The sequence below is a fragment of the Budorcas taxicolor genome, chromosome 1, assembly GCF_023091745.1.
Source record: "Budorcas taxicolor isolate Tak-1 chromosome 1, Takin1.1, whole genome shotgun sequence".
Taxonomy (NCBI): domain Eukaryota; kingdom Metazoa; phylum Chordata; class Mammalia; order Artiodactyla; family Bovidae; genus Budorcas; species Budorcas taxicolor.
Window position 1 is genome coordinate 10,669,975 of NC_068910.1, and position 26,903 is coordinate 10,696,877.

The 26,903-nt window shown below is 55.3% G+C and overlaps 2 protein-coding genes across 2 annotated transcripts in view; both read right to left on the bottom strand.

The window, feature by feature from the left end:
• The window catches only part of NPRL2 (NPR2 like, GATOR1 complex subunit), a 130,619-nt gene extending 105,975 nt beyond the window's left edge, over positions 1-24,644 (bottom strand). Inside the window, exon 1 of the mRNA XM_052647311.1 lies at positions 24,641-24,644. The gene's annotated coding sequence lies outside the window, so the exon portion shown is untranslated. The remainder of the gene's footprint in view (positions 1-24,640) is intronic.
• CACNA2D2 (calcium voltage-gated channel auxiliary subunit alpha2delta 2) overlaps positions 1-26,903 on the bottom strand; it is a 137,533-nt gene that overhangs the window by 90,176 nt on the left and 20,454 nt on the right. The window contains exon 2 of the mRNA XM_052647292.1: positions 21,567-21,648. Coding sequence (XP_052503252.1) covers positions 21,567-21,648 — 82 coding nt within the window. The remainder of the gene's footprint in view (positions 1-21,566; positions 21,649-26,903) is intronic.

Sequence of the window (26,903 nt, forward strand, 5' to 3'; positions counted from 1 at the left end):
CTTGTGACTTCTGTATTTTCTGCCAGAGTGAGAGGGCAGCAAATCGGCTCAGGGACACAGCTCGCCTTCACTTGGAAAGGTGGAAACAGACTTCATGGAGGAGGTCTTGAGGGGCTCGGGAGGAGGGTGTGCAGGGAAAGGCTTTGCAGGAGGAGGGAAGAGTGAGGGCAAAGGCTGGGAGGCAGGCCTGACAGGGGTTAGGAATCCCGGTTTGGGGGGACACGTCAGGGAAGGGTGGTAGGGTCTGTGTGAAGGTTGTGGTGGACACAGACCAGGCTCAGGTCCTGCATCTGTCCTGCCCTGCCCCTGCCTCGCTGTGTCCCATCTCCCCCTCTCCCACCCCCATCCCCCAGGTTCCGGTGCCTGCTCTGAATGGCCAATGAGGCCATCTGATTGGCTCATCAAGGGCAAATAATAGCTTCTGCTGAATTCAGCTGCAGCCAATCAGAGGCAATCAAGCACACAAGAGGCCTGATGGGCCACATGAGCGGGCGCCCCCACAGGCACCAGAGCTGGCCCCTCAGTCAGGTCCGGAAGCTCTCACCCTAGTGTGGGAGCCCTGGCGGTGGGGGGTCAGGGAACCAGGAGGCCTCAGTAAGAGAAAGGGAAGTGAACCGGCTGGGCTCCACTGCATTTACTTGGCACCTGCTGTGTACCCAGAGCTCTGGAGAAGCTGAGCACTGGTGGGGAGACCCAGGCAGGGACACACTCACCCCAGCACATACTCTGCAGAGCATCAGCACACAGGCCCAGGGAGGGGGACTCCTCCCCTAGGAGAAGCTTTTCTGAACCCCACAACAGCCTCCCAGCATTTGTCCCTCAGCTGTCCCCCCAACCCCCCACTCCGCCTCCACCCTCCCAGGCGTCTCTGTGCCGAATTCCTGCCTCTTCCCCTGAGGAGAGCAGAGCCTCCAATCAGACCCTGGGAAAGCAATTTTTCAATCTCCAACTGCAAACACTAATACCGCCGAAGCTAATTTTACAGATTTCCACTCCGAGGCCTCGCCTTTGTCCCAGAATCCCTCAGCCTGAGAGATTAGTAGTTTAGAGACTGGAAAAAATAAGGTATTTTAAAATTCAGCATAAAACTCTCTTAGACTCAGTGAGCTAAACAAGAAATAAAAAAAATTTTTTTTGATTGGAAAAGAGCCTGTTAGTGAGGGAGGAGCCGAGTCCGGTCCCTGCTCCACCAGGTGGCTGAAGGAAGGATGCTCTTCCAGTGCCCAGATGCCTCCAGTCCTTGCAACAGGCTCAAACCTGCAGCCTAAGGATGAGCAGAGAAAAGGTAAGAGTCAGGCCCCCATCTGGCATGCTGGGAACCCATGGTCCCTCTTTCTCAAGCCTCTGGGATGTGCGCACCCCGTGAAGCCAGCCAGGGTTTCTCTGACCCTAGTCTCGAAGCCTGCGGAGCTGCAACAAAAAGCCTCAGCCCCTTGGATAGAACAGGCCACAGGCGCGCTTGCTCACTTTGCCAGTGAGGCTGATTCCACTCCAAAGGTGACTCCCTGGGTTCAGTTTTCCTGTCGAACCAAACGACCAAAGTCTCCGGCAACGTGGCCCACCTGGCGCCATGCAGCCCAGCCCTGCACCCTCTGTGCACCAGCACACCCCAGATCACAGCCGCTCGGACCCTCGCCCTGGTACAGGCAGGCGTGGGGCGCATTCGGTAGAGCTCATTCCACGAGCACCTCTCCACAGCATCTCTCACAGATGAACAGCATAATCACTCCGGCTCTCTGGGGGCCACAAGCTCAGAAACATCCTAATGAAAAATAAATGTATTTACAGGGAGACGTCAAAGCTGCCAGGACGAGTCAAAGTAATATGCCTGCGACCAGCACGCGGACTTTTATTTCCTCCCCCTCCACGCTCCAGAGCTGCTCCTGCGGCGTGGAGAGATAAATATTTTAAATAGCGACACTTTGGCGATGCACAGTTATGCAAGACAAGGAATAATTAGAAAATAAATTACTTTTTTTAAACACAGCGTTACAAACATCGGGCGCATCAGATTACTGTTCTCCGTAGTCTGGGGCCGTGCAGCTCCGGAGGCCAGCGCGGCAAGGACCTCGGGGAGCAACGGTGACCCAGCCTGTCCCCAGAGCCCCCAGACAGTGACGGCCCCTCCCGCCTGCTTGGGGAGGCTCCCAGAATGGAGCTGAAGACCACACTTGGCAGCTTCCAGAAAATCTCGGCGATGGAAAGGCTTCCTCCGGCGTCTCACCAGCAGTGGCGCAGACTAAAAATAGTTTAATCTCCTTGAAAGCAAAAGGAGCAATCAGCAAAACAGACACTCGGGCCTGCATGTCCCCCCCACACACACCGCCAACCACCGCCGATCCTCACCGCACTCTGCCCCCATCCATCCACGCCTGTCCCCAGTGCCAAGCATCAACTTCTGACTGACCCCGAGGCAGCTTCCCATGACCCTGCCCTGGACGGCGGTCTCACCCATCACCCAGATAAACTCATGTCTACAGCCCCGATCAAGTTACATACATGGTATGTGTCCTTTAAACCTCATGATGCCACAAGGAGAAGGGAAGACAAGGAATGTTTTACAGATGTGGAAACTGAGGCATAGTCACTTGGAATCATTTGTCCAAGGCTAGAAATGATGAAGAACGATTGGACTGGGGCTGTGTGCTAAAGGAGAGGGCTCAGCCTCTGCAGAAAGGAGGCTGGGTAGCTTTTAATTAGCACCCAACCTGAGTCTCTGTGGTTGGTGCCCAAGAAACAAAAGCTGCCCAGGGCAAGAAGGGGCAAAACTGGTAGGGTGGGGCCTGGGAAAGGCTCACACATTCAGGGGAGGGGATCAGGTCCTGGCAAGGCTGAAGAAGTCTGTCACACAGATGTGTCCTGCCCACTGCAGACAGACGGACATTGTGATGTCACGCTTTTCACCCACTGGCCTGCGATGGGGTGAAGACATGTGTTCTGGCCTCAGCTCTGCCACCACCCTGCTGTGTGTCTGAGAGCCTGTCCCTGCCCTCTTTGGGCCTCTATTTCGCCCAGCGGTTGCCCAAGATGACCTGAGGGACCGAGGACTTGTCAGCAAGCCTGCTGCGCTCATGGGCTTGCCCCCAGTCCTCTGCCCTGCCTTACTCAGTCCTCTGTCCACCAGCTGCGCCCACCTGCCCTAAACCAGAAACATGGACAGGGTCCTGGGTTTATATGAGAATGCTAAAAAAGAGGCAGGGGGAGTCATGTGCCTAAGGCCACCCTACAGAGGTCAGAGGAGACACGGCCAAGACCAGGGTCCACTCCCGCGCCCTTCACTACACACTTCTGGGCCTCCCCGAGAATGTTGCTGTCTCAGAGCTCCGAGTGCCTCCTGTGCCCTTCCCCCATCCTTCACAAAAGGAAGCCGGGACATCAAACAATAAATTGGGCTCTGGCAGGTGGTCCAGCTCACCCAATCTCCTAAAATGTCATCCAGGAATATGGAACTGAGGCCTCCTTTCGTGCTAAATATCTTCCCTGGTAACCAGGAGCTGCCTGCAAGAAATTACTCTATAACCTTGTTCTGCGTTTTTCAAAAATAGCCTGTGCGCCCACTGCTAGAAGGCATGGCACCACCCAGCCTATCCTGGCTCCCAGTCCGTCCCTTGGCCCCTAATACTCTGGCCCAGTCTTGCTTCTGCTTCCACCTTTGTCCCCAGTCTCTTCCCTCACCTCCAGTCCCAGTCCAGCCTTTCGCCCCTGCAGCCCCATGTCCCCGTGCTGCTGCCCCAATATACAAGGGGCTTGGTTCTGGCCCCTGCAGCCACTTCACATCCTCTGTTATCTCACTGTGACCCTGAAGGCAGAGACAACACCCCCTCTTTTACAGACGAGGAAACTGAGGCCCAGGTCCCCTGATTTGTGAGGGGTTTCTTTTGGTGTGATTGCTCCCAAACCCTGCCAGAAGCCCACTCCTCCAGCCTCAGGAGCAGGAGCTCAATTTCAATGGGTTGAAGCGAGGACTGAGGAAGATGCCCCAGGCAGAAGGAACAATTAGGGCAAGAGCAGACCCTGGGGAGGATCCGAGTCCTGGGGCTGAGCCCAAGAGGGGACCCTGACTCACTCACAACAGGCTGTGCATTCAGGAGCTGCCCCAAAGGGATGTGCCCTCAGCCATCAGCCAGATTCAGGGGCCTACTCTGTCCTGGTTATGGGAGACCCAGATAACCCCACTTGCAGGTACCTATCACTTGGGTAACCCTATCTGAAGACAAAGAAGGTATCAGGTAGTTGGGGGGGCACCCAGGGAATAGCTGGCATGCTGTCAGAACCAAGTCAGAACTTCATCAGCAAAGCTCTTCCTCACTGCCGACTGTGGAAGCCTGGCCAGCTAAGATGTCCTACCGCACAGATAGGGAGACTGAGGCTCAGGATGAGGGGCATGGGATCACAGAGAGAGAACTAGGCTGCTCAAGTTCATTATGAGGCTGGTTGAGCCCCTTGCCTCTCTAATCCCCCTCCTCTGTTTCCGGCAGCTCCCTGCGGCTAACCCCAAGCCAAGCCTTGGGCTGACACCCTCCCAGGCACAGGGCACCAGTTCTCAAACTGTGTTCTCAGGAGCCCTAGGAAGTAGGCAGGGGGCCCCTGGGCTTGTGTGGAGGATCACGGGTCATGAGAGAGAGGTCAGGAGGCTGGACCTGCTTGCTGCCTCCCTCAGCCAGAGAATCTCCTGTTCATGTATTCACTGGCTGGGGACCTACATGGATTTCCATGAACAAAGAGGAAGGGCTCAGTTGCTACAAGAGAGTGAAAGCAGTGATGCCTGGTGGATTAAATTTTCATTCTTTCTCAAAACTCCCTGAAACCACAGTACAGGGCTACTGAAAATAGTGAAAAACCCACGGGTCATAGAATATGCGGAGGAAGCACCAGGGACATGCTGGAAGCTAGCAGCAGATGGACTGTGGGTGACTGGCTCAGCAGGCTGTGGAGGGCTCACCTCTGCTGGCAGTGGGTTAATGATGGGAAACTCCAAAGGCTAAAACCCCAGATGAGCATCGGGGAGAAGCTTTGCTGGGGAACCTGCAGCCCAGGAGGGCAATAGGACCAGCGTGCCCACCAGGAACCCCAAGGACCCCCCTGCCATACCCAGAGTCCCACCTCCACACTCAGTGCCCTGCCCTTCGATGGTGTTTCCACTTGAGGCCCAGAGGGTTGTTAATTCCTCTCCTCGGCTCCTGTCACGTTATCTTCTCTGTCTGCTTAAATATGAGCAGACCGTTTGGAAATCCAAACACTGAGGGGCAGGGGTGGGGAGACGGGCACGTAGAAGTCAGAGGCCAAAACAAACAAAAACCGGAAGGAACCTGGGCTACATGGAAAGACGAAAGTTTGAAAAAAGACGCTATAAATTGTGTATACAAGGGTTGAAGAAACAAACATATTGTAGATGATGAGAGCTGGATTTCTCACTGTTAGAGAGGCAGTCACCAGAAAGGAATGGAGGGAGACGTCAGTGAATCCTGTTGTACTGGACTGGAGTAGAGGCTTCAGTGTAGACTCACTGTTGCGAATGTATATACAGACAGATAAAGACATAATTACAGATATGTGTGTACACATGGACGATACATATTTTTTTTTTACTTCTTGTGAGACAACCCAGCAACAGTGACATCCCCCTAGCAATGAGCATGCTCAGCACCCCAATCTTGATTTCTAAATACCATTCACTAATAAATGGAACCAGAGCTCCTTGGAGAAGTGGCTGATTCCAGGGAAAATACAAGATGAGCTGAAGATCTTGTGGTAACAAAAAAGAAAAGGACTATTCAAATAAGGACCCCAGCATGTCATAGGGCACAGGAGCCAACCTAGAAGAGCTCCCAAAGCCAAAGCTGGAATAACCTGGGCAAGAAAATTATGATAATACTGAATAAGCACACATAGAGTAAGCATTCATGAGTTCATACTGACATAAGTAAATAACTGATAAATAAACAGTGGAGAAGGGACAGTTCTTCCTTACAGAAGAATTCCAATTAATAAATATAGAAGGAAATAAAAATGAGAGAATTAGAAAAATACCTCAGTAATAACTGCTGCAGGCAAGATCTACAGATGGATGTTAAAATTAATGGGCAAAGGTTTGAGAGAAATGGGATATTTGCATAGTCTCAAGGTATCCTCGAAGAAATGTATTAATTATTAATACAAAGGGGGAAAAGGGCAACTTCACAGTAGAGGAACCAAGAAGATACCAGTTTAACTAAATGATCAAAGGTAACATCACCCATAATAAGATATATTGGCATCAGGTTCTCCCTGATATGCTGCACTGAGAAAGACACATGCCTTTCTATGGTGTTTTTCCTAAAAATGCATAACCTCAGTTTTTAAAAAGTATCAAGGTCATGAAAGACAAAGAAAGACATAGAAACCGTCACAGATTGGAGGAGACTAAGGATACATGACAACTAAAGGCAAGGCAAGACTCTGGATTGGATCCTGCAAAGGAAAAAGGACGTTGGTGCAAAAACTGGTGAAATCCAAATACAGTTTTCACGCTGGTTAGTGTTAATGTACCGGTGTCAATTTCTTCCTTGATATTTGTACTATGGTTATGCAAGATGGTAACATTAAAGGAGAGTAGGTGAAGGGTTAGGAAATTTCTGTACTATTTTGGCAACCTCTCTGTAAATCTAAAATTATTTCAAAATAGAAAGTTTTTTTTTTTAAGCTATCATCTTCAGAGAGCTGACAGGATCAACGGCATCAGTGAAACAAGAGCAAGATGTTATTTTTTAAAAGAACCAAAAAAAAGAGATCCAGGAATTTAAAATATGCTAACAAAGTGTAAAACATTACAGAAAGGTTGGAAGACAGAATGGAGAAATCTCCTGATAAAAAGACACACAGATGGAAAATTGGAAAGAAAACAGAAAAAAAAAAAAAACGGACCTGAGTTAAAGGTTTTAGAAAGATAAGAGATAAAAGGGAAGGGAGGAAATAGTCAAAGAAATCATTCTGAAAACTTCCCAGGACTGAAGGACACAAGAATCTAGTTTGAAAATGTCCACTGAGTGGTAAAGAATGATAATAAAGCTCGCCAAGGTATATCAGGGTGGAATTTCTGAACACGAGGCATGGGGAGAAAGAATCTGCCTGCCCAGTTCGATTTGATTCCTGGGTCCGGAAGATCCCCTGGAGAAGGGATAGGCTACCCACTCCAGTATTCATGGGCTTCCCTGGAGGCTCAATGGTAAAGAATCTGCCTGCAATGTAGGAGACCTGGGTTCAATCCCTGGGTTTGGAAGATCCCCTGGAGGAGGGCATGGCAACCAACTCCAGTATTCTTGCCTGGAGAATCCCCATGGGCAGAGGGGTCTGGTGGGCTACAGTCCATGGGGTCACAAAGAGTCAGACACAATTAAGCGACTAAGCACATACACCAAGATAAAAAAGAGGTCATGTACAAAGGATTGGGAATATGACTGACTCTGGACCTTGGCACAGCAACTCAGGAAGCTGGAAGGAATGAAGTGCCACCTTGGAAATTCTGAGGCAAGCTGCTTCCACCTTGAACTTCCACACCCACCTAAAACCTCTGCCAGATGTGGGGGAGAGGGCAGGCTTTCTGAGACATGAAAGCCTCCAAAATCTGGCTCCCATACACCTTTGCACAGGATGCCAGCTGAAAATGTTCTCTAACTCACCAAGGGAGAAAACCAGAAGCCAAGGAAGAGGAGGGCACAGCATGTAGAAGAGAGGGACTCCAACTCAGAAGCGAGGTGAGGGAAATCCCAAGCAAGACTTCCCTGGGCAGGGACCCAGAGCCCAGGTATGTGTGCATGCATGAGAAGAGGTCAGATGGAAGGGGCAGGGAGCTTGGGACACAATTAGTAAAGGTTCACAGGAAACCAAGCAAATACCGGACAGTTGTGACCTGCAGGGGCAAAAAGGTAAAACTCGTACCCCGAAATGCCCACTATGAACTGCACAGTTTTGAATGGCATTTGCCCCGTTAAGATACTACCACCACTGAGTCCTGACCTGCTGTATCACCATGCAACATTGGGGGAAGGTGGGAGTCAGACAAGAGACAGCACTGTGACCGGGCGGACGCTGTGCTCACACTCTACTCCCCAGTGGATGTCCACGGGCAACACCTAAAACAGGACAACTACGAAGGAGCAACAGAAGCATGCCAGTTAGAGATACGGAGCTCTGAGATTAGAAAGCAACAGCCTCTAGGGAGCTGGAGGTGGAGAGGAGGGGTCTGCTGTGCTCTTAACACAACCCGCCTGGGAAAACCACGACTTTATACCACGTGTGAGCGTGACACTGATTTTAAAACCCTAACTTTAAAACTCCATCTAGAAATTTAAGAAAAAAAATAAGAAAGGAAGAAAAGAGATACTGGTGTTGTTTAGTCGCTAAGTCATACCTGACTCCTTTGTAACCCCACGGACTGCAGCCCATCAGGCAGGCTCCTCTGTCCATGGGATTTCTCAGGCAACATTACTGGAGTGGGTTGCCGTTTCCTTCTCCAGGGGATCGTCCTGACCCAGGGATTGAACCTGTGTCTCCTGAATTGCAGGCGGAGTCCTTACCCCTGAGCCACCTGGGAGGCCCAAGAAAAGAGATGGGGAGGGGGAGAATGATGGGAGGGAGGGAGAGAGAAGAGAGAATAATGGAGGCAGAGGAGTCAGGGACAGGAGACTAACTGCTTTGACCCCAGCCTCTCGTCTGCAGAAAGGGACCCCCCAGAAGGCAGCAACTGTTATCACCTCTGTTACTCTTATCAAAAATTAAGGCAGTTCAGTGTTTCATCTCCCTGTTCAGCTGAGTACACAGACCAAGGTTCTTAGACCAAAACACCAATTTGGCATGGCTGATCTCTCGCCTCCGCTCCTACGTTTCCCCAAAGTTGGAGGCATTCAGAAAGCAAGGTGAGGGCCAGCAGCCCACAGGGGTCTAAGGAGCAAGCCAGTCATCCTGGGGACAGTGCCAGGTGAGGGGGAAGAAGCTCCGAGTCTTCCATAATGTCTGTGAGGCCACAGAAGCATTCACACCCATTGCACCAACCTCTGCTGAAGCCTGTGCCACCTGGCCCATCTCACCCACAGCCACAGGCAGCCACGCCTAGGGAGGGGTGGGAAGAGAAGAGACTGCACAGGCAATGGGCCAAGCGGGCTACAGTGTCTTTGCCAATCTCACACCCTTCCTGGAATCTCAAATTTTCCGGAAACACACACATCTGTGAGTCCTTCCAGTGGCCCCCTTGCACTGGACCCTCAGTCCCCGGGACAGGGAACACAAGTGTGAGGTGTGCACCCACCAGCCTCATGCAAACACAAGCTCGGCAGAGAGTCTGGCTCAGTCTGCAAGAAGCTCAGAGTGCTCGGCTCTCTGGGTGGGCTAGGACCCCCAGCAGATCTTGTGTCTGAAAAGGGAAGGTGGAAAGCTAGGTGAGTCCCTGGGAGAGCCCCCTCCATCACTGAGGTCATGCCCAGGCCCCAGAACCCTCATGCCCCTACACACCTCACTAAGATCTTAGACCCCTGTGGTGCCGCTCCAAAACTCGCCCTTCTATATCCTGAGTTCACTGGGTGCTCACTGCAGAAGGAGCCCCAGGGTTTCCAGGAGGCAAAGGGTGGGTCACTCAGCCCCACAGATGGACATGACCTCTCTAGCTCCGCCAAGGGTTTCTAAGGAGGCTCTGTGTATCTAAGGATATGCTGCTGCTGAAACTAGTGCAGGTGGGAGAAGCCGGCCTCCCTGGCTCCTCCCTGGGAGCCAGTCTGAAGAGGGAGGCTAGGGCCCAATCTGACGGCCCTGTCCAATGAGGAAGCCCACCCAGATCATCTGCCGTGGGGTTCAGCCACCGCCCTCGGCAAGCTATGGTCTGAGAGGGAGACAGTGCCAGCCTTGGGGGGCTAAGACTGATCCAGGAGGCTGCCAGACCCTCCCTGACTTGGAGCAGTGAGTGCTCAGGGCCAGTCTCCTGCCTTCCCCCACAAGGCTCCAGACCTCCGTTCCCCCTGAGCAGCTCCTCCACCACTTAGCAACGGAGACAATTTACATAATGCATCGAGTGTGCGAGCAATAATGGCTGGGGAAGCAGGGTGCCCGTTAGTGGCTCCTTGGGAGGGAAAATACCTGCTCCCACACCACCGCTTCCTCCCTCGTGGAACAGGGCCCTGAGGCTGTGGGAAGCAGGTGACTCTAAGTGCTTGGCTGATGCCAAGAGGGGCCCAGAAGGGCCATGCCAGTCCTGGAAACGGAGCAACCTCGGGACCAGAATGCACGAGGGAGGAAATTTCCAAAGCACCTGAGTTTTGAACATAAATCCACCCAGCCGTGCTCCCCGAGCCTGCACCCCTGCTGGGCCCGGGGCCTTGCATCCGGAGCCTTCCTGGAGGAGGAGGAGGCGCTCTGGCAGGAGGTAAGCTCTAGCCGGGGGGCTGGGGAGCCAGGCTGCAGCTGCCGGGGAGGTGGTCATGTTCAAACACAAAGGCAGCGATGGAAGGGGGAGAATACATAAAAATTACTGGTATGGTAATTGCTTTTTATATAAATGTTCTTTTAAGAAGTTTTCCCCAGTGTGAAAGTCCCTTTTTAAAAAAGAATAAATTTGCGGCACACCAATTTATTCCGTGCCTGTAGCTGGAGCATAATGAAGGCTCCTCTGTCAATACCTGATCAGGAGGCAAGTGGCTGCTGCTTGACCTGGCTTCCGGGGCTCCTGCACGACAAGGCAAGCGGTAGGCCCCTGGGGTTTGTGAGGGGCTGCAGGAGCGGGTGGCAGGCCTGGCCGTTGGATAGTCAACATCAAGCGACACTCTGGGCCTCAGGGCCAAACCCAACAAACGCAACTGGCACCCCAGGAGCTGTGCTCAAACGGGAGAGTCAAACGGAGGCAGCTACAATTCTGCTGATGGGGAGCACGCAGGGGAGCACGGGGCTCTCCCTTTCTAGGGACAGGAGAGGGGAGGGGCTCAGCAGGCTTGGGGCTGGAGGGATGGGGCCCCTGGGTCTGCCTGCAGGGCCGGTGGAGGAAGCCACCTGGTGACAAGGCACCCGGGGGCGTAAGTGGGAGCGGCCTGTTCTGAGCTTTGGGAAGCTCCCCGTGGACTCCAGCTCAGCTCTAAGCCCACAGGCACCAGTGCTCTCCCTGCTACCCTGGGGCAGGGAGCCCATCAGCAGATCCCAGCCCCGAGCTGGAAAGGCTGCTCCCCCCTCACCAGGAGGCCCAGACCCCTGAAACGAGGCTCCTGCCCAGTGGCCCTGACCAGCCGCAGCTCTCTCATCTGTGGGGCGTGCACAAGGCTGTGCTCTCCACAGGGGTCACTTGGTCCAGCAGCCCAGGGCACCAACACATAGGGGTGTGAGGACACTCATCCACAAGTGACTGGCCTCTTGCCCTCCCCGAAGGGCTGCTGCTAAGAACAGTGTCAGGCATAGTGACTTGGGAGCGGATGTGCACGGTACGTGGGGACATGGCATGTATGTGTGTGTGTGTGTGCGCGAGACTGTGAGCTCCTCACCCACAGCTGAGATTTCTCAGCTTCACTAATTAATCGGTTAAGTAGTTCTCGTCTGCTCGGGTGAGACAGAGCTTGCGGCACCTGCCTCCTCACAGTCCCACCCTGGCCTGTAAATGTTCCTGTTCACATCTGCTCCCAGAGCACACAGAACTGTGCACTCAACACATACACACGTGTGCATACGCCTGCCGGGTCACACATCCCACCCAGGACACACGCATATGGGATCACATACTCTCTCTCTCTCTCTCTCTCACACACACACACACACACACACACACAAGAATGTGTGTGCCCAGTCCCGCCCCCACATGCAGGCGCACCCACTCCCTTCCACAGACACACACACACTCCCTTGCTCCTGTTCCCGCTGGAGCGCCCGCACACACACAGGTTCACGTGCTCTCGTTTACACGTGCGCAGACATTCCCACATGCATCATCACACTCCTCTTGTCTCTCCTCCCGCTGTGATCAGGCACATCCCACCTCACAAAGTCTCCGCAGGTCAGAGATTGTCTCCCGGTGAGTCATGGGACCAATAATCAATCTCCAGGGGTGAGGTGCTTTCTAGGTCTGTCGCTTTGTGTTCAGGTGGCATCCTGGGAGGCCCGGGCAGGAGCCTGCCCTACTGGGCATGGTCTCCATGCCCCATGTGATGGGAAGACTGGACTGGGTCCAGGAGAGGTCCCTGGCAGCCCCCTCCTGTATACACCCGAAGGATGCAAGAACAGACAGGAGATGGGAGCAGCACTGATCCGGAGGGCTTCCCTGGGGAGGGGGCTGTGGGCTGGGTTTAAAACCAGGGAGAGGCCTGGAGGGACGAGGGGTGAGTGGGGAGAGCCGCAAGTGCAGGAGGAGGAGAAAGCTGAGAAGGCCAGCGGGGGCGGTGAAGTCACATGGATGGCTGGAGGCCTGAAGGCTCCCTGCTCCTCTTGCCAGGCCTTCCAGTCACTCTAGGAAGAGCCCAGCCGCCCTGACTCCAGCCTGAGGTCCAGGGTGGCAGCATACTGTGCAGCCAGCTCTTCTCTGGGGCCCTTCTCCACAGCCCCCATACCCTCCATCCCCTCACAAAGAGCCATCAGTGACCTTCTATGAGACAGGACCAAACTTGGCAGACCCCGGCAAGTCTAGCTCGCTCAGGGCATCTGACACCGACGTTTACGTTTCTGATGCCCTGGGCCCTGGTTCCCCTAGGTGGGCTGAATGGTCCCCAGGATCCTGTGGGACAGATCAGAGCCCCAGCCCCTCCCTTTGCGGTCCTCAGATGCCTGCCCCCGTTGCTAACCAGACACTGAAGAGTTCCCAGCTGAGTGCTACTCCAGGTGGATCACATACATGCATGTTTGTATGTGGCAGGCATGGGTGCATATGTGCACCCCATGTGTGTGCACAGCCTGCTCCTCCACCCAGACCGCACACCTCTCAAGCGGAGGCCCCGCCCCCAACTTCACATCCTGAGGCTAGAGTGAGGAAGCCCTAGAGTCAGTCACTTGGTTCCTTGATTCACGGGAACCCACAGATGGACAAGAAGGGAGCCTGTCGAGTCTGCCCAGGACCCAGATCCCCCTCTGTCTTCATTTCCGTGCCACCGCCAAGGAGCCAGCTGGCTTCCAGGGCTGAGAGAGAGGTCTAGGAAAGATGGGGAGTTTGGGGCTCAGCAATCTTCTCCAGACACCAGATCTCTGCTCACAAGGAGAGGGGAGCCATGCCCAGAGAAGGTGGAGGGAGGCCAGGCTGAGCCTCCGTCTCCTGCTTGGTCGTGGTAAATGCTGTTCATGTTGCCCCTGGGGCCGGCTGTGGTTTGTCAGAACCAATTACTTCTCTGCCTCTGCCAAATGCTTGGGGCTCCATGAATCTCAGGCGAGTGTCCTCGTGGCTGCCACCGATCCAGAGATGGATGGGGGTGGAGGATGGGGCGGGGATGCAGATCAGGTCAGCCATCCCCAGGGGCCCAGCATGGAAACCCATTCAGTCTACTCCATCCCCCATCTCCCGTCCAGATGAGCCCCCAACTCTGGACATGCAGCCCTGTCACTCTCCAGAGATGGATGCAGAGACCAAGGGAGAAGTGAACAGGCTCTGGCCACCTCAGTAATCTGCAAGCACTTAGCCCCATCAGAGCTGACCCCCAAATGTTCTGCTGCTAGGCCAGTCCCCCTGGGGACCCCAGAAGAGAGGTAAGGTGCTTATCAGAGCTCTTGCCACGGTGGGGCTGGGATTTGCCCATGCCACATGGCTGTGGGGTCCTAGCTCCCCAACCAGGGATTGAACCCAGGCCCCCAGCACTGAAAGTGCTGAGTGCTAACCACTTGATTGCCAGGAAATGCTTTAAACAGCCCAGATTCCCAGGATGGAAGAATTGAAGGGCGTCCACTTCAGGGAATGGACCCAGACCCGAAGCCACAGGTTCTCAGCTTCTCGAGAAAGCGGCGCTGTCCACCTGGTGAGGTTCTGACTATGCCTCTGAGATCTTCTCTTTCTTAATCGGGGGAACCTCAGGCCAAGAGCTGCCACCCTCAAGAACCCAGAGCTTGGTGGCTTCCTACCACCCTGACTCTAAAGCCAGTCCAGCCCCATGCCCTTCTCTGAGCCCACAGGGCCTGGGAGGACAAGCTGGCACCTGGGTGACTGATCTGAGAAACAGACTCACGGGCCTCTTCTGGGTGAAAGGGCCCTTCCCTTCACTTCACCAGTTTCCTCCCCAGGTGCCTCTGCAGCTGCCGCCTTCCCTGGCCCACTGGCCCTGTTTCTCCAATCTCTGGTGGCCTTTGTGCCTCTCCCAGCAAGAGCCCCCAGAGATGTCATGGTCAGAAGGTGCTACAGACTGAATGTGTCCCTTCCCCCAATTCCTATGTTGAGACCTAATCCCCACTGTGACAGTATTTAGAAGGGGGCCTCTTGGGAGGTGGTTAGGTCACAAGCGTGGAGCCCTTGTGGATGGGATTCGTCCCCTTATAAAGGAAACCCCAGAGAGGTCCTTCGCCCCTCTATGTGAGGACATAGAGAGAAGACAGCTATCAATGGACCAGGAAGTGGGTTCTCACCAAACACCAAACCTGTGGATATCTGGATCTTGAACTGCCCAGCTTCAAGAAACATGAGAAATTTCTGTTGTTGATAAGTCACCTAGTTTACAGTATTCTGTTATAGCTGCCCGAACAGGACGAAGAAGGCGGGGAAGAGGAAACCAATTTCCAGATTCCTGGGTTTCAACAAGCAAAGGTGACAGCCTGCATATCTGAACTTTCTAAAGCCATAACTAAGTCCTGGAAGGGCAGGCAATTGATACTGGGCAGGGCACAGAGACACCCCCACATTTGCAGGGCTCTGTCTGCAGCCTTTCCTTGCCCCTGCTCCCTTGAGATCCTCACATCTCCCTTGAGGACAGGGGTGCTTGGACCCCCATTTCACAGATGGAGGAATCAAGGCTCGGGAACACACGCACCAGGTCCCACAGCCCTGTCACTCCTCCCCACTTCACTCTTTCCTCCACCACCCACCATTCCGTGTTGCCCAAGGCACAGGCTCCAGGTTCAAATTTCCGTTCTGCCACTTACAAGCTGTAGTACCTCAGTAAACACGGCTCGGGGTTCCCTGGTGGCTCCACGGCAAAGAATCCGCATGTCAAGGCCAGAGACACAAGTTCGATCCCTGGTCTGAGAAGATCCCACACACCATGGAGCAACTAAGCCTGTGTGCCGCAACTACTGAGCCTGTGCTCTAGAGCCTTGGAGCCTCGACTACTGAAGCCCTTACACCCTAACATCTGTGCTCTACAAGAGAAGACACCACAGTGAGAAGCTCATGTGCTAGAGAGGAGCCCTCCTCGCTGCAACTAGAGAAAAGCCTTCGCAGCAAGGAAGACCCAGCACAGCCAAAAACAAATAAATAAACAAACAAAAGCAGAAGATGACACAGCTCTTCTCTCCCGCCCTGAGCTGTTCTCTATCCTCTGGGAGCTGACCTCGGATGGGGCCCCACAGTGACCTCTTGGCACAAAGTGGAAGCTGGTGGCCCCTTCTCCGGTGGCGTATATCACTAGGCGTGGGTCTGCCTATCCTACCCAGAGACGCCGCTCCCACAGACCTGTCCCCTCCATACCCACAGCCTCCACTGGAACCTGGGCAGCAGCTCCTTGCTGAGACTCTCCTAGGACCCTGAAGCCTCCGAGCAGGGCTCCCTGCCTGCCCTGCAGGACTCCAGGAGCAGGGGGTTCTGAATTGATCAGAGATGTGAGCACCAACGCACGCCCCTCGGGGACCTTCCTATTACTGTATCCTCCACCTGCTCTGAGAGATTCTTCCAGCCTAATACCCTCACACTCCACGGAGGAGAAGGAAGGCCTGGGAGGGGCAGAGGGGCTGAGAAAGACACAGGTCCTGGCCCAGTTTAGCAGCCCCAGAGGCGCCATCGGTGTGGCGGTGGCTCCAGGCAGTGGGTGCCCGTGGAAGGCACGGCCAACATGAGCCAGTGCCCTGGGACGGTCCTCCCCCAACACTGACCTCCCCCGTGCCCCCTTTCCGGTTGGGGGGCATACAGAAGGGGTGCAGGACATACAAGCCAGACAGCTGACCGTCAGGCAGGAACTCTTGCCACAGATGAATTTGGCTTTTGAAAAGCTTCTCAAAAATGGAATTTTCTCCTTCAGGCAGCCACAGAATATGTGGGGAGGGGGCGAGCAGGAGAGCAACCGCCACCCCCTCCCACCCTGTATCTCCCCACACAGCGCTCAGGAGGGAGCATCCACAGACCCCAGGGTGGGGAGACAGTGCCACAAGAGGCCAACCTCAGGGCAGGACCTGGGAAGGAAAAGAGGTGGGGAGCAGGCTGGGCTAGGGGGACCAAGAGGGGACCCAGGGAGGGCTTCGGCCAGGCTCCCCCGGATCTGCCTCCATAGATCCAATTATGCTCCAGCGGCAGCCTTACCACGTCTCAGACACCCTCCCAGGAGCCCCCACCCCCCGCCTCAGCCCCATGCATCCCCGCTGGGTGCCGAGCAAGAGGACCATATGGAGGGAATAATAAGACAATTAACTTTCCATTAAAGAATAATATATGTGGGTTTTTAGAGAGGCGAGCGGCAGCAATCCCTACCCAGCGGCATATTTCACACACGCGCCCCCCACCATCCCCACCCTCACGCGCCCCACGTCCGATCATCTGCACCGGGAGACAAGAGGGCGCCGCTGGGCCTCAGCGGGAGGTGGCTGGAGCAGGGGTGGGCGGCTGTAAGCGGAGAGGCAACAGCGGAGACCCTGGATGGTGGTTCTGTGGCTTCCTGTAACCTCGGGGAGGGGGTGTCACGGGCCTGGGTGGGGCTCCCTCAGCGCCGCTCTCCTGACCGAGCTTGTGAGCCGGGACTGCCGTGCGTGTCCTGTGTGAGTGCGGGTCCACTTGGCCAAGGAGCTGAGGCCTGCCTCTTGAGGCCAGCTGAACCACAGTGCTTTGAAGGGCTAAGGGGCGGTCTGGGGGTCACAACCACTGGTGCTCCCCTTTTCTGGCCCTCCCAGGGCTGCTTCTGTCCTCTGGCATCTTCCTCCACCCCAGCTTCCTGCATCCTCATCTGCTGCAGCCCCTCCACAGTTCTGAGCCCCTCTGGCACGCCTGGACACAGCTGGGCCCACCTGAGGTGCCCAGAGAGGACCTCCTACCCCAAATGGGGGCCAAACACAGCCCTGGCCAGCACCCCCTGAGCCAGCATGTGAGGGTGCCTGTGCTTCGGGAATTGGTGGTGCTAGGTGGGGGTGGGGTGAGGGTGGACGAGCAAGGAGAAGCCTGTGTGAAGGGCACCTGCAGAGGGCCCTGTTCCTGCTTCCCTGAGCCCCTCAGAAAAGGGGTCCTCAGTGTGGCCAGACTTCGGTCCTTGCCTCGAGCCAGCTCCAGATGCGGCACTCTGCAAATATTAATTACACATTCTCAGGGAGCACTGAGCAGACGCAGTGCGGGGATGGCCAGGGGCAGACAAGATGGGCTGGGACTACAGCGCCGTCACTGGCTCAGAAATCCCATTTCTGGCTACCCGTAGAAGTGAGGACACATGAAGAGCATTTGTCTGGTCCATCACGACTGCCCGGAGAAGCCCAGCTGTGGGGAAGGGAGCCAGAGACTTGGGTCAGGGATCTCTGAGTCCTGGGGTCTTGCTCGCTGTGGATACAGCTAGGCAGTCCAGGACAGGGGCCGCACCAGCCTGCACCTCTGCCTCGATACTCCTCACTACCACCCCCACCATCCAGGGCTAGCAAGTCAAGGCTCCAGGGCGGGACTGGGGGGTAAAGACAGTCAGCCACACCTTGGTTTCCCTGCAAGTGACTAGCAGCATACAGTTGGGCTAAGGCCGTCATGGGGGCTGAAGCAGAGAGGGGCGTGAGCAGGGCTGTAAGCCATTTCTGCCCTGATGGGACATGTGTGGAGGTTGACAGGACTGAGAAAGGCTCCCATAGATCCAGACTTGGCCTGTGGTCCCCAGACATGGCGATCCTAGGTCTCTGCTGCCATACCAGCTCCAGCCAGGCAGCCTTTCCTCACCCCGACACCCACCCCAGACAGAGCATCTTCTCACTGCCTTCTGCAGAGACCCTCCATGCAGATGTCTTACCCGAGTCAGGAATCCATCCCAGGGTGGGTGCCCGATGAACCACTGGTTCTTCCCCACATCTGACTACAATCTGTCCTGCTTTGCTTTCCCCCCAGAGTTGTTCCCTTTCTACCCTGGACACTCAGGCAGAGGGGGATGGGGTCCCTGGCTGTATCCATCAGATTGACCTGGGCTTCAGAATGGGGAGACAGGCCATTTCCATGTGGTCCGCTATGCGCCCCCAGGCACCTGACGAATTATTCATCCTGATCAGCCTCATTATGAAAATGAGCTCAGAGCCCCAGCATATGTGCTTTCTGCTATCCCTCCCCCCACAGAATGACAATATAGTGCTGATGGGGGAGGGCAGAAAAGGGGCTCAGGAGACTGCACTCAGCCTCTAGAGGCCCTGGAGGGGGAGGACTGCAGTAGTATCCACACTTCCGTGGCCTGTTCACAGCATGTGTAAGCCAGGGCTGGGAGATGGGGCTGGGTTTTCCCAGTGGGTCATGGCTCAGGAGCCCCAGGCCACAGTGGGAGCTCCTACAACGCGCTGGCCCTCAGGCTTGGTAAGGTGAAGAAATGGGAGAGGGTCTTTGCAGACACCTCCCACACTCCACCAAGGTTTGCCATGGTGTCCAACCTATAAATGGGCCACAGTCTATACCCAGCCACGCCCTTGTAGGGTTGTTCTTAGGTCAGGAGGAGGAAAGTGCCAAGACAAGGAAATTGCTCCTAAATGCCACTGTCTGCAGTTTCTGGACTCTTGCAGCTGCCAGCTCTGTGGCACCCAGCTCCTGGGGGTGGGGCTGCCTCCAGGACTGGGGCTGGTGGAGAGGGCAGCCAAGTTGGAGAAGAAAGTCAAGGATCACCCCAATGGCAAGGTGTTTGGGGGTGGCTCAGGGAGGCAGGGAGAAGGGTGGCCTCAATGGGGATGGAAGCCATAGGCTTGGCAGAGGTGGCACCAGGGTCTACGGAGCATCATGGCTGGGTCAGGGCTTCAGTGAGAGCATCCTCTTGACCCTCTGAGCCGGGCATGGGCCGGGCACATGGGCCCTCTTTTATCCACGTGAAGGAGAGCCGTGGTGGCTTAATCAGGGCTGTGGGGGGTTGTGGGGGTGGTGCGAGGTGGGGGGGACTGGTTGGCCCCTCCTGCTCTCATAGGGCTGTCTTTTTCTTCTAGAACTCTTCACCTGCTCCCCTACTGCCCACCTCACAAGAGTGTCCTGTACCAAGAAGGAGCCCCAGAGCTGTCAGCAGGAAATAAGAGGCTGAGGAAGCAGGTGAGAGAAGACTGGAGCAGGACAGAGAGCCGCTGGAGAGCTGGCAGGCACCGACAGGCAGAGGCTTGCCAGAAGGAGCCTGGAACGCCAGGTCAGCACTTCTCTGCCTGGCCACAGCCTCACCGAGCCTGGCCCAGCTCCCTTCTTTCCTGGCTCATCCTGCCTACCCCAAGAAGGGAGGCCTAGCTAGAGAGGAAGCGGCACCCTGGAACAGGGGTCAGGAGCCCGGCATTTGGGCCCCAATTCTGCCATACCCCACTGTGTGACCCCTAGGAAGGTGGGGTTGGGGGAAGATGTGCTCAATGATGAGTGTGTGGAATCGCTCGACTCCTGGCAGAAAGGAAGCGAACAACACATCCTGGGAATGACAATGATCAGTGAGGAATATTCAAATCTGGTTTCTAGAAAAGGCGCATATCTGTGTCAGCCTGTCCACCCCCATTCTTACCACCTCCTTCCAGCCAGACCTCCCAGCCACGCCATGGACCAAGAATGAGGATCAGAGAGGGTCTAGGGCCTGCTGAGGAGCACACAGTGGGTTCACTGAGCGGGTCCATCTCTGGTCCACACCATCCAGGAAGCTCAATGGTTCAGACAGACCCATGTCTCCGGCCTGAAGCATGTACACTATTTCCCCAGCAGCAAACTTTTACGGTCTGGGATGCCCGTGACTATAAAATAAACAATTTCCTTGAGCTGAGAATTGAAAGCATGGAAGATTTCTTGGCTGGAAGCGCATGGTTCACCCTTATGTGGGGTCCATCTTATGTCCTGATACGAAGCTTGGAAAGGCACACGACACACATTCCAGGGAACTCTCGTGTCTTCATTAACCTACACAAGCTGCACTTGGCAGTGCCCACTGAAAACCAAGCAAGCGCTGGGTGCTATTGCTGAGCAGAAACTGACTTCTGTTCCAGAACAGCTTTTCCTACCGTGCCTTCTCTGGAAAGCTCTGCCGGCCTCTGAGCATGGCTGAGTCACTGAGAGTTCACAGGAAGAGAGTAGGATGGGGGTTACTGCAATTCCAGCCCAGCCACCAGGGAAGGGGGCGCTCAAGAGAGGCTGGGCCACCGGGGCTGGGGGGAAGGACACCTAGCAAACTAATGGCTTAGGCCTCCAGATTCAGACTCCGCCTCCCAACTAAGTTACCACCTAGACAGCCATCCCTGATCAGCCCCATCCTATGCCAGAGGTCCCACATCCACAGCCAGCATCAACACACCCATGTCCACTCCCACTTCCTGGGTACTGGCTACAAGCCGAGCACGGTGCAAGAAACAACACCCCACAGACGCTCCCTCTGCTAACCTGGGCCTGACCAAGAGGGACACAGGAACACAGTGAGTGTCTCATCACCGAGCCCAGGGCCTGGACCTTTGGCTGAATCCCCCAATGATGATTCCACTTAATCTGCTGTTCCCAAGCCAACCATTGGCAGGAGATACCCATTAATCTCCTGTTCAGTTCTGGTCACACTTCCCAGGGCAGGCAGCCAGCAAAGAACTCCTCAAGTCCACCACATACCTGGGAGCCCCACCCCGACCACGCCAAGAGCTCAGGTCTTTGAGACTCCGCATTTCCACATGAAGAGCGACAGCTCCGGAGCCCTGTGGCCTGACAGCAACACATTTTGCAGCCTTCTGGGGGTGACGGATGGCCTGCTCTTCACATCACTATTTCAAACATTAACATAATCTCCCAGGATGAATGTGGCTGCTCGCGCCTAATCAATCACCCGCCCGCCCCTTGATCCCTCATCTCGCCGAGCACGCGCTTGCCACTCACCTCCTGCTGCATGTAGCGCCCTGAGCGGGCAGCACCACTCTCTGGGGCGGTTCGGCCTGGCCACCCCACGCGTTGCAAGGACAGTGCCTCTGCCTTCCGTGCACAACCACATTCCACTGGAGCCACCAGGGCCTGGACTCCCACCCCATATGCTGCCTCAAACACAGACCTCACCCTCCTGAAAAGCCCGACATCTCCCCATCAGAGCCGACTAGGTACCACTCCAACACAGTGACCTGGGGAAGAGCAGATCAAGACCCGAAGGAGTCCATATTTCTGCTTCCCCACCTGCCCCAATAAGTCCCACATGTCCCATCACAGCGGGTCCTCAGCTGCGCCACGCCTTCTTCACTCATTTCTGAAGCCCTTCCCCCATTCGCAGCTGGAAGAGGGTCCCTAAAGGGAGAGCCAGTGGCACCGGGCTTACCTCGCGGAGCTGCTGGACGCCCCCAAAGATCCGCATCACACCATCAATCTCCTGCTCCAGGCGCCGGGCCCAATGCTGCACCCTGCGTGCAGAGAGGAGAGAAGTGTCAAGAGGACCCGCCTGCAGCTCGAGCAGCCCTGCCCCGGCCACCTGGGGGTGACCCACAGCAGCCGCCCCTTCAGAACCCCGTTTTCACTAGAGAAGAAACAGAGGCTGGGAACGACTCTCTTTCCCTTTGAAGTCTGGACCTGGTGGCCCAGGCTCTCCTCACGTACTGTCGGATGGCCAGGGAGGGGAGCAGATTAGAGTTTAAATGCAACTCAGGGAGTCCAGTGGCTCTGAGAAGCCTGCAGCGAGACTATTTTTCACCGTGAAGAGGCAGCCCTTGATGCTGCTGCTCTGAACCTGGGGACTCAGGACACCAGGGAGGAGGGGACGTGAGTGAGCCTGATGTCTGCTGCCTCTCAGAGCCTCCTGCCCCCAAGGCTGGGTGGCACTGGGTCAAGGGGAGGGCAGGTGAGCGAGAGTTGCTGCGTAACGTGGGGCAGGTCCCTGCCCCTCGGGGCCTCCTCTAAACAGTGGACATGGATGGCTTCCTCACCTTTCCAGCAAACTAGTGAACAGAAGTTCATCGCCGGATGCCCCACATGAACCATCCACCCGCAGGTCCAGTTCAGACCAGCCCGCCCCTTTCTTGGGGACCTGGCGAGCCCCACGAGCCCTCCACCTGAGCCGCCAGCCTGAGCAGGTCTCCTTTGCACTGATGCCACCCCGAGGTTGTTTTAATCCACCTGGGTCTCACTGTCTTCCTCCAGAAAGTGGGGATAATTTGGGGCCGCCTTGTAGGGTATGAGAAGCACACATGAGAACTGGAGGCTCAAGGGTGCTGCAAGGCAATCTTTATGAGGGGACAGGATGGACAGGCGGTCACAAGACCCCATGCTCTCAGCCCACACTCGTGAACTGGGACGGTAACTGGGGAAAGAGCTGGCCTGGAGGCTAACCTGTAACCCCGCCTCACACAGTGCCAGATCAGGTGAGCAAAATCACACCAGCCCTGGCCAAGGGCTGCTGGCTGGAAAGACAGTGTCCATATGGTCGAAAGCGTTTTCTGCTGTGATCAAGGTCTCCACCCTAATGCATCTGAAAGGCACCTCAACTTCCCATCCCCACCAGACACAGAACAAGGCCTTTCCAGGGAGGGTTCACAGGAGAATTCTCACAAAGACTGAAACATGCCCATGGGTTAAGCACATCCTAGGAGGCCAGGTAAGGGTAGGGGAAATGCCAGTTCCCCACTTCTGCAGGGGTACCCCACTAGCCATGTGATCCAGGAGATTGAGTCTGGCCCCAATCCTGCCCCGGTCCTGTAGCCTCCCCTACCTCTGGCAGTGCTGCTCGGGGCCAGGGCTCTTACAGCTCTCTGGGTCAGAGGAGCTTGACTCTCTACTCCAGCCCCCTGCCCCACATCCCTGTGGCTGGGGGCTGGGCCCTTGCCATTGTGTGTGCCCGGGTCGGTTGGCATGGGAACTCAGATCAGGAGGCGGGCAGATCACTAATTGCAATTTGCCAAGCTGAATGTCAGGACTGTGATGGAAAAAAAAAAATCAACATCAAAAGAAAGAGGTATTAGCTTTAGCTTGTTGCTGGTTTAAGCCACAGCCTGATGCCCACCTCTGCTCCCCACTGCAGGGAAAAAGTGAACACTGAGCGCCGGGGCAGGCCAGGCTGCAGGCCCGGCTACGAAGGGTGATGAGGTCTTAACCACCAGCTGAGGGAAAGCAAAGCGAGCAGAGAATGGACAGCCTGCCTGGCCCCTGGCTCCTGTCCCCCAGGCACTGATGGCTTGGCCCTGGCTGAGGATGGGCAGTGTGGCAGGTGGCTGTTTCATGCTCCTGAGACAGAGCCCAGGGTGCGGGGCTGGCTAATGTTGAGATGGGCTGCCGCACAGTCCTGTGTCCAGCTAGGCAGGTGGCACATGAATGGTTGAGGTCAAGGAACTGATCTCCAAGGGAACTGTTAGCTCTGCCCTGAGCCTGACCCTGACCTCAGCCACTCACTGGTCTAGGGGACAGAAGGCCAATCACCATCTTCCTGAGGAGAAAGGGCCCCGTGATGTACAAGGTGTGGGGCCAGCATGTCAATTCTCATAGAGAAGCAAATCCCCACTTACCATCCCCACTTTACAGATGAGTAAACTGAGGCTCAGAGGCTTTAAAAGTGATCCACCCAAGGTCATCCACCCAGAAAGTGGTGAACTTGACCCAGGGGTGTGTTGGAGTTAGCAACAGCCGATAGTACACACCTCCTCCCAACTCTGCATTCAGCGTCCTCACCTCGGGAGCTTGAAATCGCCGTAGTGGAAACACTCATAGCCCAGAAATCTGCAAATGCTGCCAATCTCAGGTTTTTTTCCCCCAGAGAGTGAACTGTCAACATTTACCAACACAGCACTGATATGACCCCAGGCTGTTGACTCTTTTCTAGTGTATCTATAGGTCTTTGGTGCTAGAATTTCACAGATAAGTAAAGAAAAATTAGTTGAAAGAGCAGACATGGATGCCAAGTTTTTATTTTGCTCAGACAACACATTGCTATTGTTACCATTATTATAATCACCATCATTTCATCAAAAAAGGCTATTGCAACACAAAAAAATTTTTTAAAGAACTAGATCTCAGAATAAAGTCCAATTCTTCCCAAGACACATCCATATCCACATCCACTCTCCCTCTCTCTCCTCCTCCTTCCCTCCCTCCCTCCCTCCCTCTCTCTCTCTCTCAGACACACACGTCTTCCCACCCTCCACCACCCCGCACCTCCGGCTGAGCAGCTCTAGACGCTGCTAGGGGCCTGCATGGACTGGCCTACCCACACCACATCAGAACACGCACACCCTCCTGGGGTCTAGGGATGGCTCTAGCCCTTGGTTTTGCACAGTGGGTCTGCTGGGTAGATCCCAGCTACACTGCCCATCATCACAATGCCATGGAAATCAAGATATTCTGATTTGTTACCTAAACCAAACCCAACTAGGAAGGCAACAGATGTCCAAGAGTTTAAAAGAAAGTGACAGATCGTTGATTTCATCATCACAGAGATGTGATCTGGGGGCTCCAGGGTTTGGCTGGTGCCCCAGTGCTGGCCCCAAGGGTAACACATGGGACCAAGGAGGCCAGGAGTCAAATGTGTACCTGCAGTATTCCTGCCCAGAGGCCAGAGAAACCACCCTGGCCAGGCCCAGTCACACTCCAGCAGAAGGGCATGGGGACTTTGGAAGGATGGGGGAGACATTAGGACCCATGGCTCCACTGGGTCAAAGGCAAAATCCTGCCTGGGGTCCTAACAATCTGAACCCAAGTGCCTGGATATGCCACCGCCTCCCGGGCCAGACAGTGTGGCCCATGGGTCACCCTCCCAACACGACAGATCCACCTGCTGGCTCCCCACATCCCTGTGATTTTCCATGCTCTTCACTGAGATGACACTGCTCATTGCCAAGTGTCTCCAAGTGCCAAATTAGCACAACAGTGAGGAGAGAGAGCATCTGGGAGGAGGCACGTGCAGCCAGGGGCTGCAGTCGGCAGGATGCCTGGGGTGGGTACAAGAGGCTGGAGACAGCCTCACACCACCGTGTCCTCCGATGTGCCCGAACCTAGCAGGGTACAGGCACTGAGCCCCCATTTCACAAATAAGAAAACTGAGGCCCCTGGCAAGGAGCCATCTTCTACGGAGAGAAGCCAGGCACACCTATTCTCCTGGCTCCATCAGCTCTATGACCCCACCTGCCCAAGGACGGTGCAGCCTCTGGGAAGCCTCAGGGAGAGGCTACCTCTGCAAGCTGTCTGTGTGAACGTGGAAAGTTCTTGCCTCTCGGAACCTCAGCTTTCTGGTCTGTAAACAGGGATTGTAATGATTAACTGAATAACTTTCAGGGCCAAATCCACAGGGCAACTTTGATGAGCAGTATTATTACTTGCCAGTCCCCTGAGAGCTAGAAGCTTATCAAATTCAGACTCCCTCTCCCCCACCCAGTGCTTAGGAAATCTTCCCTGCCTGCTTGTGGGGAGGGGGCATGGAGGTAGGGTGCTAGGAATAGGGTTTCCCTAATAGCTCCCTGTAACCCCCTGCTCCCCAGACTAAAAGAGGCAGGGAGCAGGCACAGGGCAAAGATGTGTGTGTCCGAGGGCTAGAGGGCTGAGGGCAAGCCCAGCAGGAAGAAGATGACATTAGGTGCTGTGGCACTCTGGGTCTCAGTCTCCAAGGCACATTTCAGAGGAGGTGTCATCATCAGGCAGGGGAGCAAAATCATCCATGTGTGGGGTGAGGAACTGAGGCCAAGGGCCCCTTTAGCAGACAGAACCATCGAGACCCCAGCTAGAAGGCTGAGGAGGCCCAGCTCAAACTACAGAGCACCCAGGGTGAGGGTGCCCAGCCCTGAGGCCAGCTGCACAGGCTTGTCCAGAGGGAGAAGGGGGAGGGGAGCAGGGGGGAGGGGAGCAGAGGGGAGGGGTGGGGGAGGGAGAGGGGGTGGAGGAGGGAGGGGGGTGGGGGAGGGAGAGGGGGGTGGGGGAGGGAGAGGGGGTGGGGGAGGGGTGGAGGAGGGGAAGGAGTGAAGAGGGAAGAGGGGAAGAGCCTGCGTGCAGATGCGGCAGCACAGTTTAAACTGTTGCCAGTTGTTAATTTTATACGTGAAGTTGTTGATCAGAATGTGATTTAATTGTACAGTATAATCCAGGCTTTTGGAATAAATTATGCAGAAAACTCATCTATAATTAAACAAATCAAAAAACCAGAGACAGGTGACACTGCAGGTTCACCCTCAGAGGGCACGGCTAGGTGTGGGCGGCTGGACCCTGCAGAGGGACTAGAGGGAAGGGGGAGGGCTCCACTCAAGAGCAGACAGGGGAAGGCCTGGGAGAGGCTAAGGCCCACCAGGACTGAGGGTCTCCAGACCCCCAACTACCTCTGCAGGCCTTTTCACCACTCCCAAGGAGGCATTTTTGCCACCAAAGTCCTGCTACAGACTGCCTCCAGCAGGCAGGCTGCCTGGATAAACCCCATCCACTGGGGGCCTAAGAGCAGTCTGCGGCCTTCCCTGCTCAGCTCAAGCAGGGCAGCCATCGTGGAGGGGGAGATGCTAAGGGTGGAAGAACAGGTGAGGCTGGAGGAGTGGAGGGCAGGGCTGGGCTGGGCTACGGCAATGAGGGGTGTGGGGAAGGCCGCTTGCTGTCGAGGGTACGTGAACCAAATCTGGCCGTGGTGGGGGCCCACAGGTCTCCTGCTTCTCCCGTGACAGACTGGCCGATTATTCACTTAGTTCTGGGGGAGGCAATG